This window comes from Danio rerio, chromosome 2 (genome assembly GCF_049306965.1).
Source record: "Danio rerio strain Tuebingen ecotype United States chromosome 2, GRCz12tu, whole genome shotgun sequence".
Lineage (NCBI taxonomy): Eukaryota > Metazoa > Chordata > Actinopteri > Cypriniformes > Danionidae > Danio > Danio rerio.
In genome coordinates, this window is record NC_133177.1 from 2,275,121 (window position 1) to 2,290,380 (window position 15,260).

General features: G+C 35.5%; 1 protein-coding gene across 2 annotated transcripts in view; it reads left to right on the forward strand.

The window, feature by feature from the left end:
• dspa (desmoplakin a) overlaps nucleotides 1-15,260 on the forward strand; it is a 54,148-nt gene that overhangs the window by 13,315 nt on the left and 25,573 nt on the right. For both annotated transcript variants that reach the window (NM_001423755.1, NM_001423756.1), the window contains exons 5-7: nucleotides 10,360-10,485; nucleotides 10,827-10,886; nucleotides 13,239-13,406. In NM_001423755.1, the coding sequence (NP_001410684.1) occupies nucleotides 10,360-10,485; nucleotides 10,827-10,886; nucleotides 13,239-13,406 (354 nt within the window). The remainder of the gene's footprint in view (nucleotides 1-10,359; nucleotides 10,486-10,826; nucleotides 10,887-13,238; nucleotides 13,407-15,260) is intronic.

Here is a 15,260-nt window from a genome sequence, read left to right on the forward strand (position 1 = left end):
CTACAGAACAAACCATCGTTATACAATAACTTGCCTAATTATCCTAACCTGCCTACTTAACCTAGTTAACGTAGTTAAGCCTTTAAATGTCACTTTAAGCTGTATAGAAGTGTCTTGAAGAATATCTAGTCAAATATTATTTACTGTCATCATGACAAAGATATAATAAATCAGTTATTAGAAATGAGTTATTAAAACTATTATGATTAGAAATGTCTTGAAGAAATCTGCTCTCCGATAAACATAAGTTGGGGAAAATAATAAACAGGGGGGGTCTAATAATTTAGGGGGGCTAATAATTCTGACTTCAACTGTGTGTACATATATATATATATGCAATATATATATATATATATATATATATATATATATATATATGCATGTATATATATATATGCAAAGCTTAATTTGACTTAAATACTGGATTTAGAACATTCGGTGTGTTTACATGCAACATTCGGTGTGTTTACATGCACAATATTACACACAATTAACAGTCAGGGTATATAAATTATATAAATATAATTATATACCCCATATAATTATATGACCTTTATATAGGGTATATAAAGGTCATATTAATTTATTTTTTATTTATTTATTTATTTATTTATTTTTTTATTTTTTACTTTTTAAAATATTTATTACAAATTAGAGTATCATTACTATTATACAATTATTCTTAGTGTCTGATTTATTGACAATATTACATAAATCTTATTCTTAGCTATTTCATCTCTATTTAAATAACAAACGCATATTATTACATACATCGAATTAGTTTGCTTAAGTTAAATAATAAGCAATAAAAAATTATATGTAATTTGAATACATAAATCTTATTTCTACACTGTAAAAAATGACAACTTATGTTTTTAAGTTGCTTTAACTTCATTTAGAAAGGTTTTACTTTCATTTTTTTTTATTTTTGTATTATTTTTAAGGTAAACTGATTACGTTGGCTAAATTGAAGTTAAAAAGTTAAATTGATTTATTAAAAATTGAAGTGAGCAACATATATTATTCCTATATTGTTATAATTGTTAGTCCCTCTATTCATCAGGGGTCGCCACAGCGGAATGAACCGCCAACTTATCCAGCATATGTTTTACACAGCGGATGTCCTTCCAGCTGCAACCCAGTACTAAGAAACTCCCACACACACTCATATACGGCCAATTTACTTCATCAATTCCCTATAGCCAGGACTCGAACCAGCAACAACTAACCACTGAGCCACCGTGTCACCCTTTGTTAATAATTATGGATGCAAATTAAATAATATAATAATTGTTAATAATTATTTTATATATTTTTTGGTGTATGACTAATAAATATTATTAATATTATTTTTTGTAGTATTTTTTGAGTGTGAAAATGCACAGTAGTATGGTCATAATCATTTTAACCAGCTCAACTAATTATCACAGATATATTTTTGCCTCTTTTTCTGATTTCAATGTATTAAACTGCTTTCTTGTGTTGTGCATATGAAACACACATTTACTGCGCATTTAGGCACACCCAGACAGAGCAAGTGGTTTGCACTAAGGGAAGCAAGAAATATACCGCAAACTCAGATGCTTTCTTGACCCAAAGAATGATAAAAATGTGTTGTCATCTTCATCGTGCGCAGTTTGAGTACAAGTGTTGCAGTTAAAATACTGTCTTAAGAGGATTTTACACTGACAGAATCATGCTGGAATAGTTGGCGGTTCATTCTGTTGTGGCAACCTGTGATAAATTGGGGACTGAGCCGAAGGAAAATGAATGAATGAATGAATGAAAGTGCAACAAAGCTATTTCTATAATGAATTAACCTATTTCTAACAGATGCCAAATGACCAGCTAAAACCAGCTTGACCAGCCTAGCCATGCTGGCAGCCCAGCCAAAACCAGCTATGTCCAGCTTAAACCAGGCTGGTCAAGCTGGTTTTAGCTGGATTTGGCAGGTCATTTTCCAGCCTGACCAGCTAAGACCTGGAAACCAGCCTGGAAATGGCCAAAACCCCTCTAAAACCAGGCTGATCAACCAGCTAAAACCAGCCATCCAGCCAGGCTGGTTTAAGCTGGATTTTTCAGCAGGGATATGTTAACCTATCTTGTATTCCAGTTAATATGATGCTTATTCAAGTTAGCAAAACATTGAACATGATAGAAACATAGCAACAGCATACTTCATAGCATATGCTGAAACATAGGCTAAGCTATGTCAACAACATGCTAATACATTTTAGCAATTAAAATGCTAGTCATGTGTTCTCTTAATTTTCAGATCATATCCTTAATACTTAAGATAGCAAAATGTTAAACATGCTAGCAACATGTCAGTCTTTCACTATTGCTTATGCAGACATTTGATCTTCCAGCACAACAAAGCGAATACCTGGACACACACACACACACACACACACACATACGCACACACTTTGAATCTCTTTTATGTTGCTGTTACTATCCTTAATATAATGCTAATTCAGCAAGCTAGCAGACATACGGTCTTTCAGCATAACAAAGTGAATACTACCTTGACACACACACACACACACACACAGTGGTTTGCGCTCAGGTTAGACAGAGCACACATTGTTTGGCTCAGTCCGAAAGGGGGAGGACAGCAGGGAGTGTCTGTGGCAAAACAAACCAAGACAAAAGCAGTGAGAGTGGCTCGGGCGTGACTGGTTTGCAGGGGTTTTCATCTGTGCTGGGCGAATACTTGAAATAACTCGTCAGTCGTCTAAAACAACACTGCGGTCACTCCGTGGACCCTGATCCTCATTTACAGACGTTATGTAAGAAGCCACTGAACTGATCTGAGGACAGTGGGAAAGAGGCAGTTTAGTGTTAATGATTGAACACCGCTGACACCTAGAGGACATGATTGATGAGGCTGTAAATCGCAGTAATCATTAACCTTTAACTGTCTGCTTTCGCTTTGTAGATGTGAAGAATATCACATTGGGTTTAAATGATGACCTTAAATTATAGTCTTAAGTATGTTCGTGGTTTTAAAGTTGAGATCTGGACTGAACTGAATGTAAGAGGAAAGCCATAGAAAGGAAACAGGACAATAACCGACAGTGAACTAAGGGAAAAGGAAGGATAGTTATAGACAATCCTGCTGAAAAATCCAGCTTAAACCAGCCTAGGCTGGTTGGCTGGTTTTAGCTGGTCGACCAGGCTGGTTTTAGAGGGGTTTTGGTTCTGGTTTCCAGCCATTTCCAACCTGGTCTTAGCTGGTCAAGCTGGGAGATGACCAGCTAAAACCATCTTGACCAGCCTAGCCAAGCTGGGAGTCCAGTTAAAACCAGCTATATCCAGCTTAAACCAGGCTGGTCAAGCTGGTTTTAGCTGGATTTGGCCGGTCATTTTCCAGCCTGACCAGCTAAGACCAGGCTGGAAATAGCTGGAAACCAGCCTGGAAATGGCCAAAACCCCTCTAAAACCAGGCTGGTCAACCAGCTAAAACCAGCCAACCAGCCTAGGCTGGTTTAGGCTGGATTTTTCAGCAGGGAAGATAATGAGAACATGAACTAGACTCGGGTGAAGGTGATCAGTAACCAAGAAAACATTAGCAACCGGAAAAACTATACATTAGGCGTCTGACGGACATACATATCATGTATATATTGTATAATAGAGGTCGTTTGCGCAGTGGGTACAGTTGTGTATTTTACTTTATATATTCATTCATTCATTCATTTTCTTTTTAGCTTAGTCTCTTTATCAATCAGGGGTCGCCACATCGGAATGAACCGCCAACTTATCCAGCATATGTTTTACACAGCGGATGCCCTTCCAGCTGCAACCCATCACTGGGAAACACCCATACACTCTCATTCACACACTACGAACAATTTAGCTTATTCAGTTCACCTATACCACATGTGTTTGGACAGTGGGGGAAACACCCAGAGGAAACCCACACAAACACAGTGAGAACATGCAAACTCCACACAGAAACGCCAACTGAACTAACCAAGGCTCGAACCAGCGACCTTCTAGCTGCGAGCAGCTGGAATCATAATATAAACAAACTACACCAAACGTTTTCCACAACTATAGGGTGTGTTATAGCCACTACAACACAGTTTACACAGCGAATGCCCTTCCAGCTGCAACCCTACTCTGGGATAATATTTTATATATTATTATTATTATTTTTTTTTTTATTATTTTATATTTACCTGTGTATGTATTTATCAAATTATTTACCAAATCTAATGTATGTATATCTTCACTACAAAAATGCTTTTTTTTGTCGTTTCTTGTCCAAATAGCTAAATATTTTTAAATCAAGAAGTATTTTGCAAGGCTTTATATATGCAAGGCTTAATTTGACTTAAATACTGGATTTAGAAATGAATGCAGGGTCTAGGAAGGCAACATTGGGTGTGTTTACATGCACAATATTACACACAATTAACAGTCAGTGTCTGATTTATTGACAGCATTACATAAATCTTATTCTTACCTATTTCATCTATATTTAACTAATAAATGCATGATATTGCATGCATTGAATTAGTTTGCTTAGCGTCAATAATACGCAAGGAAAAATTATATGTAATTTGAATACATACATCCTATTTCTACACTGTAAAAAATGACAACTTATGTTTTTAAGTTGCTTTAACTTAATTTAGAAAGTTTTGAACTTATTTTTTTCTAAACAAGCAAAACAAATTGTCTATATTCAAGAATAATATGTCAAAATTAAGTGAGTTTTTCCTTAAAACAAGCAAAACACATCACCCAATGGGGTAAGCAAATAACATTAAGGGCTCTATTTTGACGGTCCATGCGCAGAGCACAAAACGCAGGGCGCAAACGCTTTCAGGGCGTGTCAGAATGCATTTTTGCTAATTTAAGGACGGGAAAACCTGCTTTGCGCCGTGGCGCATGGTCTAAAAGGGTTGAGTTTATTTTCTTAATGAGTTATAGGTGTGTTTTGAGAATAAACCAATCAGAGTCTCATCTCCCATTCCCTTTAATAGCCAGCTGCGTCGTGCCAAGCGCATTTTGACGTAAAGTAAGTTCACTTTTGCTTTTGCTCTCTTGGATAGGGAAACCTTTACGCACTGACATCAAGTAGCCTATAAATAATTAATTTAGTTTGTTAAGCGCAAAGATTTGTTTCAAAACTATTTCTCAATTCAGTTCTAATTTCTAGCAAACGAATAAATGAACAATAATAATGAAGTGTGCTCAAAAACCTGAGTTATTTCCAAATACACCTGCCATGCCCCATATGGTCTAAAATTTGACAGGTGGACAAATCTAAGCTTGTTTTTAATAAAACAAATATAAATATAAAATATTTATATATATTTTATATATACTTTTTAAAATATTTATTACAAATTAGAGTATCATTACTATTATACAATTATTCTTAGTGTCTGATTTATTGACAATATTACATAAATCTTATTCTTAGCTATTTCATCTCTATTTAAATAACAAACGCATATTATTACATACATCGAATTAGTTTGCTTAAGTTAAATAATACGCAATAAAAATTTATATGTAATTTGAATACATAAATCTTATTACTACACTGTAAAAAATGACAATGTATGTTTTTAAGTTGCTTTAACTTCATTTAGAAAAGTTTTACCATTATTTTTTTTTTTTTTTAAAATTATTTTTAAGGTAAACTGATTACGTTGGCTAAATTGAAGTTAAAAAGTTAAATTGATTCAACTTAAAAATTGAAGTGAGCAACATATATTATTACTATATTGTTATAATTGTTAGTCCCATATTCATCAGGGGTCACAACAGCGGAATGAACCGCTGACTTATCCAGCATATGTTTTACACAGCGGATGTCCTTCCAGCTACTAAGAAACACCCACACACACTCATATACGGCCAATTTACTTCATCAATTCCCTATAGCCAGGACTCGAACCAGCAACAACTAACCACTGAGCCACCGTGTCACCCTTTGTTAATAATTATGGATGCAAATTAAATAATATAATAATTGTTAATAATTATTTTATATATTTTTTGGTGTATGACTAATAAATATTATTAATATTATTTTTTGTAGTATTTTTTGAGTGTGAAAATGCACAGTAGTATGGTCATAATCATTTTAACCAGCTCAACTAATTATCACAGATATATTTTTGCCTCTTTTTCTGATTTCAATGTATTAAACTGCTTTCTTGTGTTGTGCATATGAAACACACATTTACTGCGCATTTAGGCACACCCAGACAGAGCAAGTGGTTTGCACTAAGGGAAGCAAGAAATATACCGCAAACTCAGATGCTTTCTTGACCCAAAGAATGATAAAAATGTGTTGCCATCATCATCGTGCGCAGTTTGAGTACAAGTGTTGCAGCCAAAATACTGTCTTAAGAGGATTTTACACTGACAGAATCATGCTGGAATAGTTGGCGGTTCATTCTGCTGTGGCAACCTGTGATAAATAAGGGACTGAGCCGAAGGAAAATGAATGAATGAATGAAAGTGCAACAAAGCTATTTCTATAATTAATTAACCTATTTCTAACAGATGCCAAATGACCAGCTAAAACCAGCTTGACCAGCCTAGCCATGCTGGCAGCCCAGCCAAAACCAGCTATGTCCAGCTTAAACCAGGCTGGTCAACCAACCTGGAAGTGGCCAAAACCCACTGTTTTTTCAGCAGGGTAATCCTTAATATGATGCTACAAGACAAGACAACAAGCTAGCATAATATTCATACTGGCAACATTATGCTAACAAGTTACATCCCTGCTGAAAAATCCAGCCCTTAACCAGCCTAGGCTGGTTGGCTGGTTTTAGCTGGTCGACCAGGCTGGTTTAAGAGGGGTTTTGACCATTTCCAGCCTGGTCTTAGCTGGTCAGGCTGGGAGATGACCAGCTAAAACCAGCCTAGCCAAGCTGGGAGTCCAGCCAAAACCAGCTATATCCAGCTTAAACCAGGCTGGTCAAGCTGGTTTTAGCTGGATTTGGCAGGTCATTTTCCAGCCTGACCAGCTAAGACCAGGCTGGAAATGGCTGGAAACCAGCCTGAAAATGGCCAAAACCCCTCTAAAACCAGGCTGGTCAACCAGCTAAAACCAGCCATCCAGCTAGGCTGGTTTAAGCAGGATTTTTCAGCAGGGATATGTTAACCTATCTTGTATTCCAGTTAATATGATGCTTATTCAAGTTAGCAAAACATTGAACATGATAGAAACATAGCCACAGCATACTTCATAGCATATGCTGAAACATGTAGGCTAAGCTATGTCAACAACATGCTAATACATTTTAGCAATTAAAATGCTAGTCATGTGTTCTCTTAATTTTCAGATCATATCCTTAATACTTAAGATAGCAAAATGTTAAACATGCTAGCAACATGTCAGTCTTTCACTATTGCTTGTGCAGACATTTGATCTTCCAGCACAACAAAGCGAATACCTGGACACACACACACACATGCACACATACGCACACACTTTGAATCTCTTTTATGTTGCTGTTACTATCCTTAATATAATGCTAATTCAGCAAGCTAGCAGACATATGGTCTTTCAGCATAACAAAGTGAATACTACCTTGACACACACACACACACACACAGTGGTTTGCGCTCAGGTTAGACAGAGCACACATTGTTTGGCTCAGTCTGGAAGGGGGAGGACAGCAGGGAGTGTCTGTGGCAAAACAAACCAAGACAAAAGCAGTGAGAGTGGCTCGGGCGTGACTGGTTTGCAGGGGTTTTCATCTGTGCTGGGCGAATACTTGAAATAACTCGTCAGTCGTCTAAAACAACACTGCGGTCACTCCGTGGACCCTGATCCTCATTTACAGACGTTATGTAAGAAGCCACTGAACTGATCTGAGGACAGTGGGAAAGAGGCAGTTTAGTGTTAATGATTGAACACCGCTGACACCTAGAGGACATGATTGATGAGGCTGTAAATCGCAGTAATCATTAACCTTTAACTGTCTGCTTTCGCTTTGTAGATGTGAAGAATATCACATTGGGTTTAAATGATGACCTTAAATTATAGTCTTAAGTATGTTCGTGGTTTTAAAGTTGAGATCTGGACTGAACTGAATGTAAGAGGAAAGCCATAGAAAGGAAACAGGACAATAACCGACAGTGAACTAAGGGAAAAGGAAGGATAGTTATAGACAATCCTGCTGAAAAATCCAGCTTAAACCAGCCTAGGCTGGTTGGCTGGTTTTAGCTGGTCGACCAGGCTGGTTTTAGAGGGGTTTTGGTTCTGGTTTCCAGCCATTTCCAACCTGGTCTTAGCTGGTCAAGCTGGGAGATGACCAGCTAAAACCATCTTGACCAGCCTAGCCAAGCTGGGAGTCCAGTTAAAACCAGCTATATCCAGCTTAAACCAGGCTGGTCAAGCTGGTTTTAGCTGGATTTGGCCGGTCATTTTCCAGCCTGACCAGCTAAGACCAGGCTGGAAATAGCTGGAAACCAGCCTGGAAATGGCCAAAACCCCTCTAAAACCAGGCTGGTCAACCAGCTAAAACCAGCCAACCAGCCTAGGCTGGTTTAGGCTGGATTTTTCAGCAGGGAAGATAATGAGAACATGAACTAGACTCGGGTGAAGGTGATCAGTAACCAAGAAAACATTAGCAACCGGAAAAACACAGAAAGTGAATTTTCCAACAACTAATCGCAAATCTTTATTCACCAACTTATACTATACACCCCAAACGTACTCTCTTTGTGGAGAAAAGTGGATATTTAGTTTTTATGCGGATCAGAAGAGTTATTTTGAGACGTATGAACACTGAGAAATTATATCTCAGCATTTTCATTCATTCATTCATTTTCCTTCAGTTTAGTCTCTATTTCAGAGGTCGCCACAGCGGAATGAACCGCCAACTCAGTATTTTTAAAATGATAATTAAGCATGCGCTACATAATAACATGCGCTATAGGGGATTTGGGTAGGCTAAATTGTCCGTAGTGTATGAGTGTGAATGAGAGTGTATGAATGTTTCCAGTAAAGGGCTGCAGCTGGAAGGGCATCCGCTGCATAAAACATGCTGGATAAGTTGGCGGTTCATTCCGCTGTGGCGACCCCGGATTAATAAAAGGACTGAGCCGAAAAGAAAATGAATGAATGGATAAATATAGCACTAAAACCACCAGTTGGGAGCAGCAATTCCTTATTTTATCGAGTGATTCACTGAATCAATTAGTGAAATGATTCATTCAAAACGGCTCAATTAGAAACAAAGCAAGTTAATCTTTTTTTATGAATGGAACATTGATTCAGTATAGGAGGAATGATTTAAAGTTAGCTATGGATACTTATATTCTATATATATATATATATATACAGTTGAAGTCAGAATTATTAGCCTCCTCCTGTTTATTTTTTTTCCCCAATTTCTGTTTAACGGAGAGCAGATTTCTTTAACACATTTCTAAACATAATAGTTTTAATCATCTCTAAAAACTGATTTATTTTCTCTTTGCCTTGATGACAGCACATAATATCAGACTAGATATACTTCAAGACACTTCTATACAGCTTAAAGTGACATTTAAAGGCTTAACTAGGTTAGGAGTGTGTCTGTGTATATATATATGAATAAATATTAGTGAAAATATGATTCATCGCATCAAAAATAAAAGTTCATTTTGAAATAATATGTGTGTATTATACTATATATATTTATTTTGTGCATGTGATACACACACTTAGACTAGACCAGAAACAAAGCTATACAAAATGTTTTGTTGCATAGATAATTATATTTATATATAATTTCCATCATATATATCTAAATATAAATAATTTATTTATATTTTTATTTATTTAATATATTTATATTTATTCATTAATTTTCTTTGCGGCTTACTCCCTTTATTAATCTGGGGTTGCCACAGTGGAATGAACCGCCAACGTATCCAGCATATGTTTTGCGCAGCGGATGCCCTTCCAGCCGCAACCCATCACTGGGAAACACCCATACACACTCATTCACACACATAAACTACGAACAATTTAGCTTTCCCAATTCACCTACCGCATGCGTTTGGACTGTGGGGGAAACTGGAGCACAAGGAGGAAACCCATGCAAACACGGGGAGAACATGCAAACTCCAAACTGACCCAGCCGAGACTCGAACCAAAGATATAAATGCCTGTTATATATACATAATACATATACACAGTACACACACATATATAATGTCAAAACACTTTTTGGGGGGATGCAATTAATACATTTACATTTTTAAATGCCCAGCACAAATAAATAAATAAAAGTATTTTATTTTAATAAGTGCATGATAACATTAAAGTCATAAATCAGATGGTTGATGTTTGAGGTTTTACATGTATACTTGTGTTTTTGTGTGTTGTAGAGACTCATTGAAACGTCAGGCTTCGGTGAAAATTCAGAAGCCATTAGCCAACAAATCCTGAATCACAACAAGTTCCACAGTTCAATCCAGAGAAGCCAGGAGGTGGACAGAGCCCGCGACGATCTGGTAAAAAAAACACAAGGCCAAGCTATTATTTTCCTAATAACATGCACAGGTGAATTGTTCACCACAAAACTAGCAATGTGAGCTAACAATATGTTAGCATTAAATCAATATGTTTGTTTTGATTTCATGTGTATTTAAACTCCAGGTCATATCCTTAGTATGATGCTAATTCAAGTAAAATACTGAATATGATAGGCCATGATTGAAGCTGATTCATAGTATGCTGTGTTAAAACCTGCTAATTCATGTCAGCAACATGTTAAAGTGGGAAAGAATGCCGCACATTTGCATTATTAAGTGTTGTTTTTATAATAAATGTACTCACAATTTTTTCTCCTCAGATGCAGAGCAGGGAAAAGGCTGGACTACATGCTCTGGACCAAGAGTGGGACAGTTTACAGGTTAGCTAACAGAACTAAACAGACACAATCATTCATTTTCCTTCAACTTAGTCAATTATTATCAGGGCTCGCCACAGTGGAATGAACCGCCAACTATTCCAGCATATGTTTTACGAAGCGGATGCACTTCCAGCCACATCCCAGTACTAGAAAACACCCATACACACTCATTCACACTCATACACTACAGCCAATTTAGTTAATCAATTCCCCTATAGCGCATGTGTTTGGACTTTGGGGGAAAGCGGAGCACCTGAAGGAAACCCACGCCAACACGAGGAGAACATGCAAACTCCACACAGAAGCACCAACTGATTAGGGTTTAAACCAGCGACCTTTTTGCTGTGAGGCAGCAGTTCTAACCACTGAGCCTCCGTGCTTTCCTCAGACAGTATTAAAACAAGAAATGATGTATTGTTATTAGTAAGAATTATATAAAATTATTGACAAGCTTACTTACAGAGACTTATTTTACATAGGCATAATACTGTAGGTCCGCTTTAAGGGCGCAGTGTGGCGCAAGGTGCAGCGCAGTAGTCTTTTGGTAGTTTCAGCTTGGCGCAAGAGTGGTTTTGAGGCGTTGGGCTACGCTGATTAAATAGCAAATGCATTAGCGCTCATATGTGCACCTATAAGCGTTCTGGATTAAAAAGGAAGGCGTTCTGAGGCGGACCGCTGGCGCGTTGCTATTTTGAGAAACTATAATAGATTTTTCATTAGACCAAAACTAACCCGGTCTAAAGTCCAGCGCTGAGTTGCACCTCGCTTACACACTGCTTTACACAAGATGAAATGCATATGAAAAAAATAAAATATAAAAGGATATATATATGATATAATAAGGATATATATAGGATATAAATATAAAGGATAAAATATTACAAAAAACATTATTTTCTAGTCTTCATAAATATGAAAAATCACTGCTTTTATGTCTTCTTCATCTCGGGAGGCTTTTTCAGTTCATTCATAACAATTAGCTTTTGTATAATGTTATTATTATTAGCAGTATTATTTATTATATCCATATTTATATTTGTTTTATTAAAAACAAGCTTAGATTTGTCCACCTGCCAGGTTTTAGATCATATGGGGCACAGCATGTGTTTTAGGATATAACTCAGGTTTTTGAGCACACTTCATTATTATTGTTCATTTATTCGTTTGCTGGAAATTAGAACTGAATTTAGAAATAGTTTTGAAGCAAATATTTGCACTTAACAAACAAAATTAATTATTTATAGACTAATTGATGTCTGTGCGTAAAGGTTTCCCTATCCAAGAGCGAAAGTGAAAGTAGATCCATTATCTCTCATTCTCACGCAGTAGATGCTCTGTTTAACTGTGTTCTGTTAATAAACTGTGAACTGTTTACTTGTGAAATGCTCAGTTTTTCCACTTAGACTTACTTTGCGTCCTGTAAATAGCGAATGCGTTCTTGGCGCGATGCAGCTGACTCTTAAAGGGAATGGGAGATGAGACTCTGATTGGTTTATTCTCAAAACACACCTATAACTCATTAAGAAAATAAACTCAACCCTTTTAGAACATGCGCCACAGCGCAAAGCGGATTTTCCCATCCTTAAATTGGCAAATATGCATTCTGACACGCCCTGAATGCGTTTGCGCCCTGCGCTTTCCGTTTTGCGCATGGACATGGAAATATCAAGAATAAACAGTGTGTCAGGAGACTGTATTATGGGTCACGGATGAAGACCTTTGTCAAGCATGATAGAGTATATTATTCACAACACAACATTTCTTGAGTATACATTTCCCAAATAATGTTGAACAGAATTCTTCACAGTATTTCCTATTATATTTTTTCTTCTGGAGAAAGTCTTATTTGTTTTATTTCGCCTAGAATAAAAGCAATTTTTTTATTTTTTAAACCCATTTTAAGGTCAATATTGTTACCCCCCTTAAGCAATAATAGTTTTGGATTGTCTCCAGAACAAACTACTGTTGTGCAATGACTTGCCTAATTACTCTAACTTTACCCTAATTACCCTAGTTAAGACTTTAAGTGAAGTTTAGTTTATTAAACTAATTTCGAGAGGAGTACGCGCTCATGATTAACCCAGCTGGCTTATATTAGCTAATCACGATCCTCCAATCAAAGGATCCCAGGTTCCTATATATCTCCTCCTTTTCCATTTCCAACTATCTTCATCTTGAAGAAACCTCCCTCCTCCCCCTTCTTCCACCTTTATCCAAAATAGGTGGCTCGGCGGCCAGCAACCAGTAGGAATTCCAATGGCTCTGGCTCCTTACTTGAGCATCTAACATATTGATTATAATTTCACTATAATTGTTTTTGACATCATTTGTGATCATTTCTTTATTTAATAGAAAATGTCCCATGCACGTATGGATCATCTGCGAGACCTACAGAGCATCATCGAGGAGATTTCCAGAGCCATCATGTGGGTCAACGACAGAGAGGAGGAGGAGCTGGTGTTTGACTGGGGCGATAAAAACATTGACAACTACATCCCTCAAAAACAAGAGAGCTACTCGGTGAGGAGAAAACACTCCAATGCAAAAGATCACTAATATATGATGGGTTCAGCTGAGCTTTTTACAGTACTGACTGTTTTAAAGCAGCTTTTACAATAACTGCTTATTTCAATAGCTATGTTTTAATCCAACTTAGTTTTTTTATTGATTTTAATTATATTACAAAACCCAGTTAACAGTACAGAATAGGAGTATTATATAAATATAATATTTCACAATGTGCTTTCTAAGGAGCCAGATCAGTTTAAAAAATAATACATTTTCAAAGTATAATTTATACGTTCACAATGCAATTCACATTTACAAAATTCAATTCCGAAATTTAAAACATGATTCGTAAATACACAAATCCAATTCGTAAAACACAATTCGTAAATACACAAATCCAATTCGTAAAACACAATTCATAAATACACAAATCCAATTCGTAAAACACGATTTGTAAATACACAAATCCAATTCGTAAAACATGATTCGTAAATACACAAATCCAATTTGTAAAACACGGTTCGTAAATACACAAATCCAATTCGTAAAACACGATTTGTAAATACACAAATCCAATTCGTAAAACACGATCTGTAAATACACAAATCCAATTCGTAAAACATGATTCGTAAATACACAAATCCAATTTGTAAAACACGGTTCGTAAATACACAAATCCAATTCGTAAAACACGATTCGTAAATACATAAATCCAATTCGGAAAACATGATTTGTAAACTAAAAAATTCAATATATCAATTCAAAACTTGATTCAAAAACACACAAATCCAATTCGTTAATTCAAAACACCATTCATAAATACACAAATCCAATTCGTAAAACACGATTCGTAAATACATAAATCCAATTCATAAAACACAATTTATAAATACACAAATCCAATTCGTAAAACAGGATTCGTAAATACACAAATCCAATTCGTAAAACACGATTCGTAAATACAAAAATCCAATTTATCAATTCAAAACAATTTAAAAACACACAAATCCAATTCGTAAAACACGATTAAAAAAAACACAAATCCAATTCGGAAATTCAAAACACAGTTAGTAAATACACAAATTCAATTTGTACATTCAAAACACGATTCATAAATACACAAATCCAGTTCAGAAATTCAAAACAGGATTCGTAAATACACAAATTTGTAAATTCAAAACACCATTCGTAAATACAAAAATCCAATTCGTTAATTCAAAACACAATTCGTAAATACACAAATCCAATTTGTAAAACATGATTCATAAATGCACAAATCCAATTCATAAAACATGATTCGTAAATAGAATAATCCAATTTGTCTATTCAAAACACGATTCAAAAACACACAAATACAATTCGGAAATTCAAAACACAATTCATAAATACACAAATTCAGTTCGTAAATTTAAAACACAATTCGTAAATACACAAATCCAATTAATAAATTCATAACATGATTCATAAATACACAAATCCAATTTGTAAATTTAAAACACAATTCGTAAATACATAAATCCAATTCGTAAATTCAAAACACGATTCGTAAATACACAAATACAATTCGTAAATTCAAAACATGATTCAGAATGACAAAAATCCAACTTATTTGGCGAATATACTGTATTTATGAGTGTTTTGAATTCATGAATTGTGTGTTTTATTTATGAATTGTGTTTTTAATTTACAAATTGGATTTTGTAAATGTAAATTGTTGCGCATGTATGAATTTTATCTAGTAAATGTATTATTTTTAAGAGTGATCTGGCTTTATAGCTTTCCAATTTCAACATTTATTAAATAGAGAACTCGTCTAAATAAGTTGTATAATAAAATACAATACTGTATGCAAACATAAAATAAAAT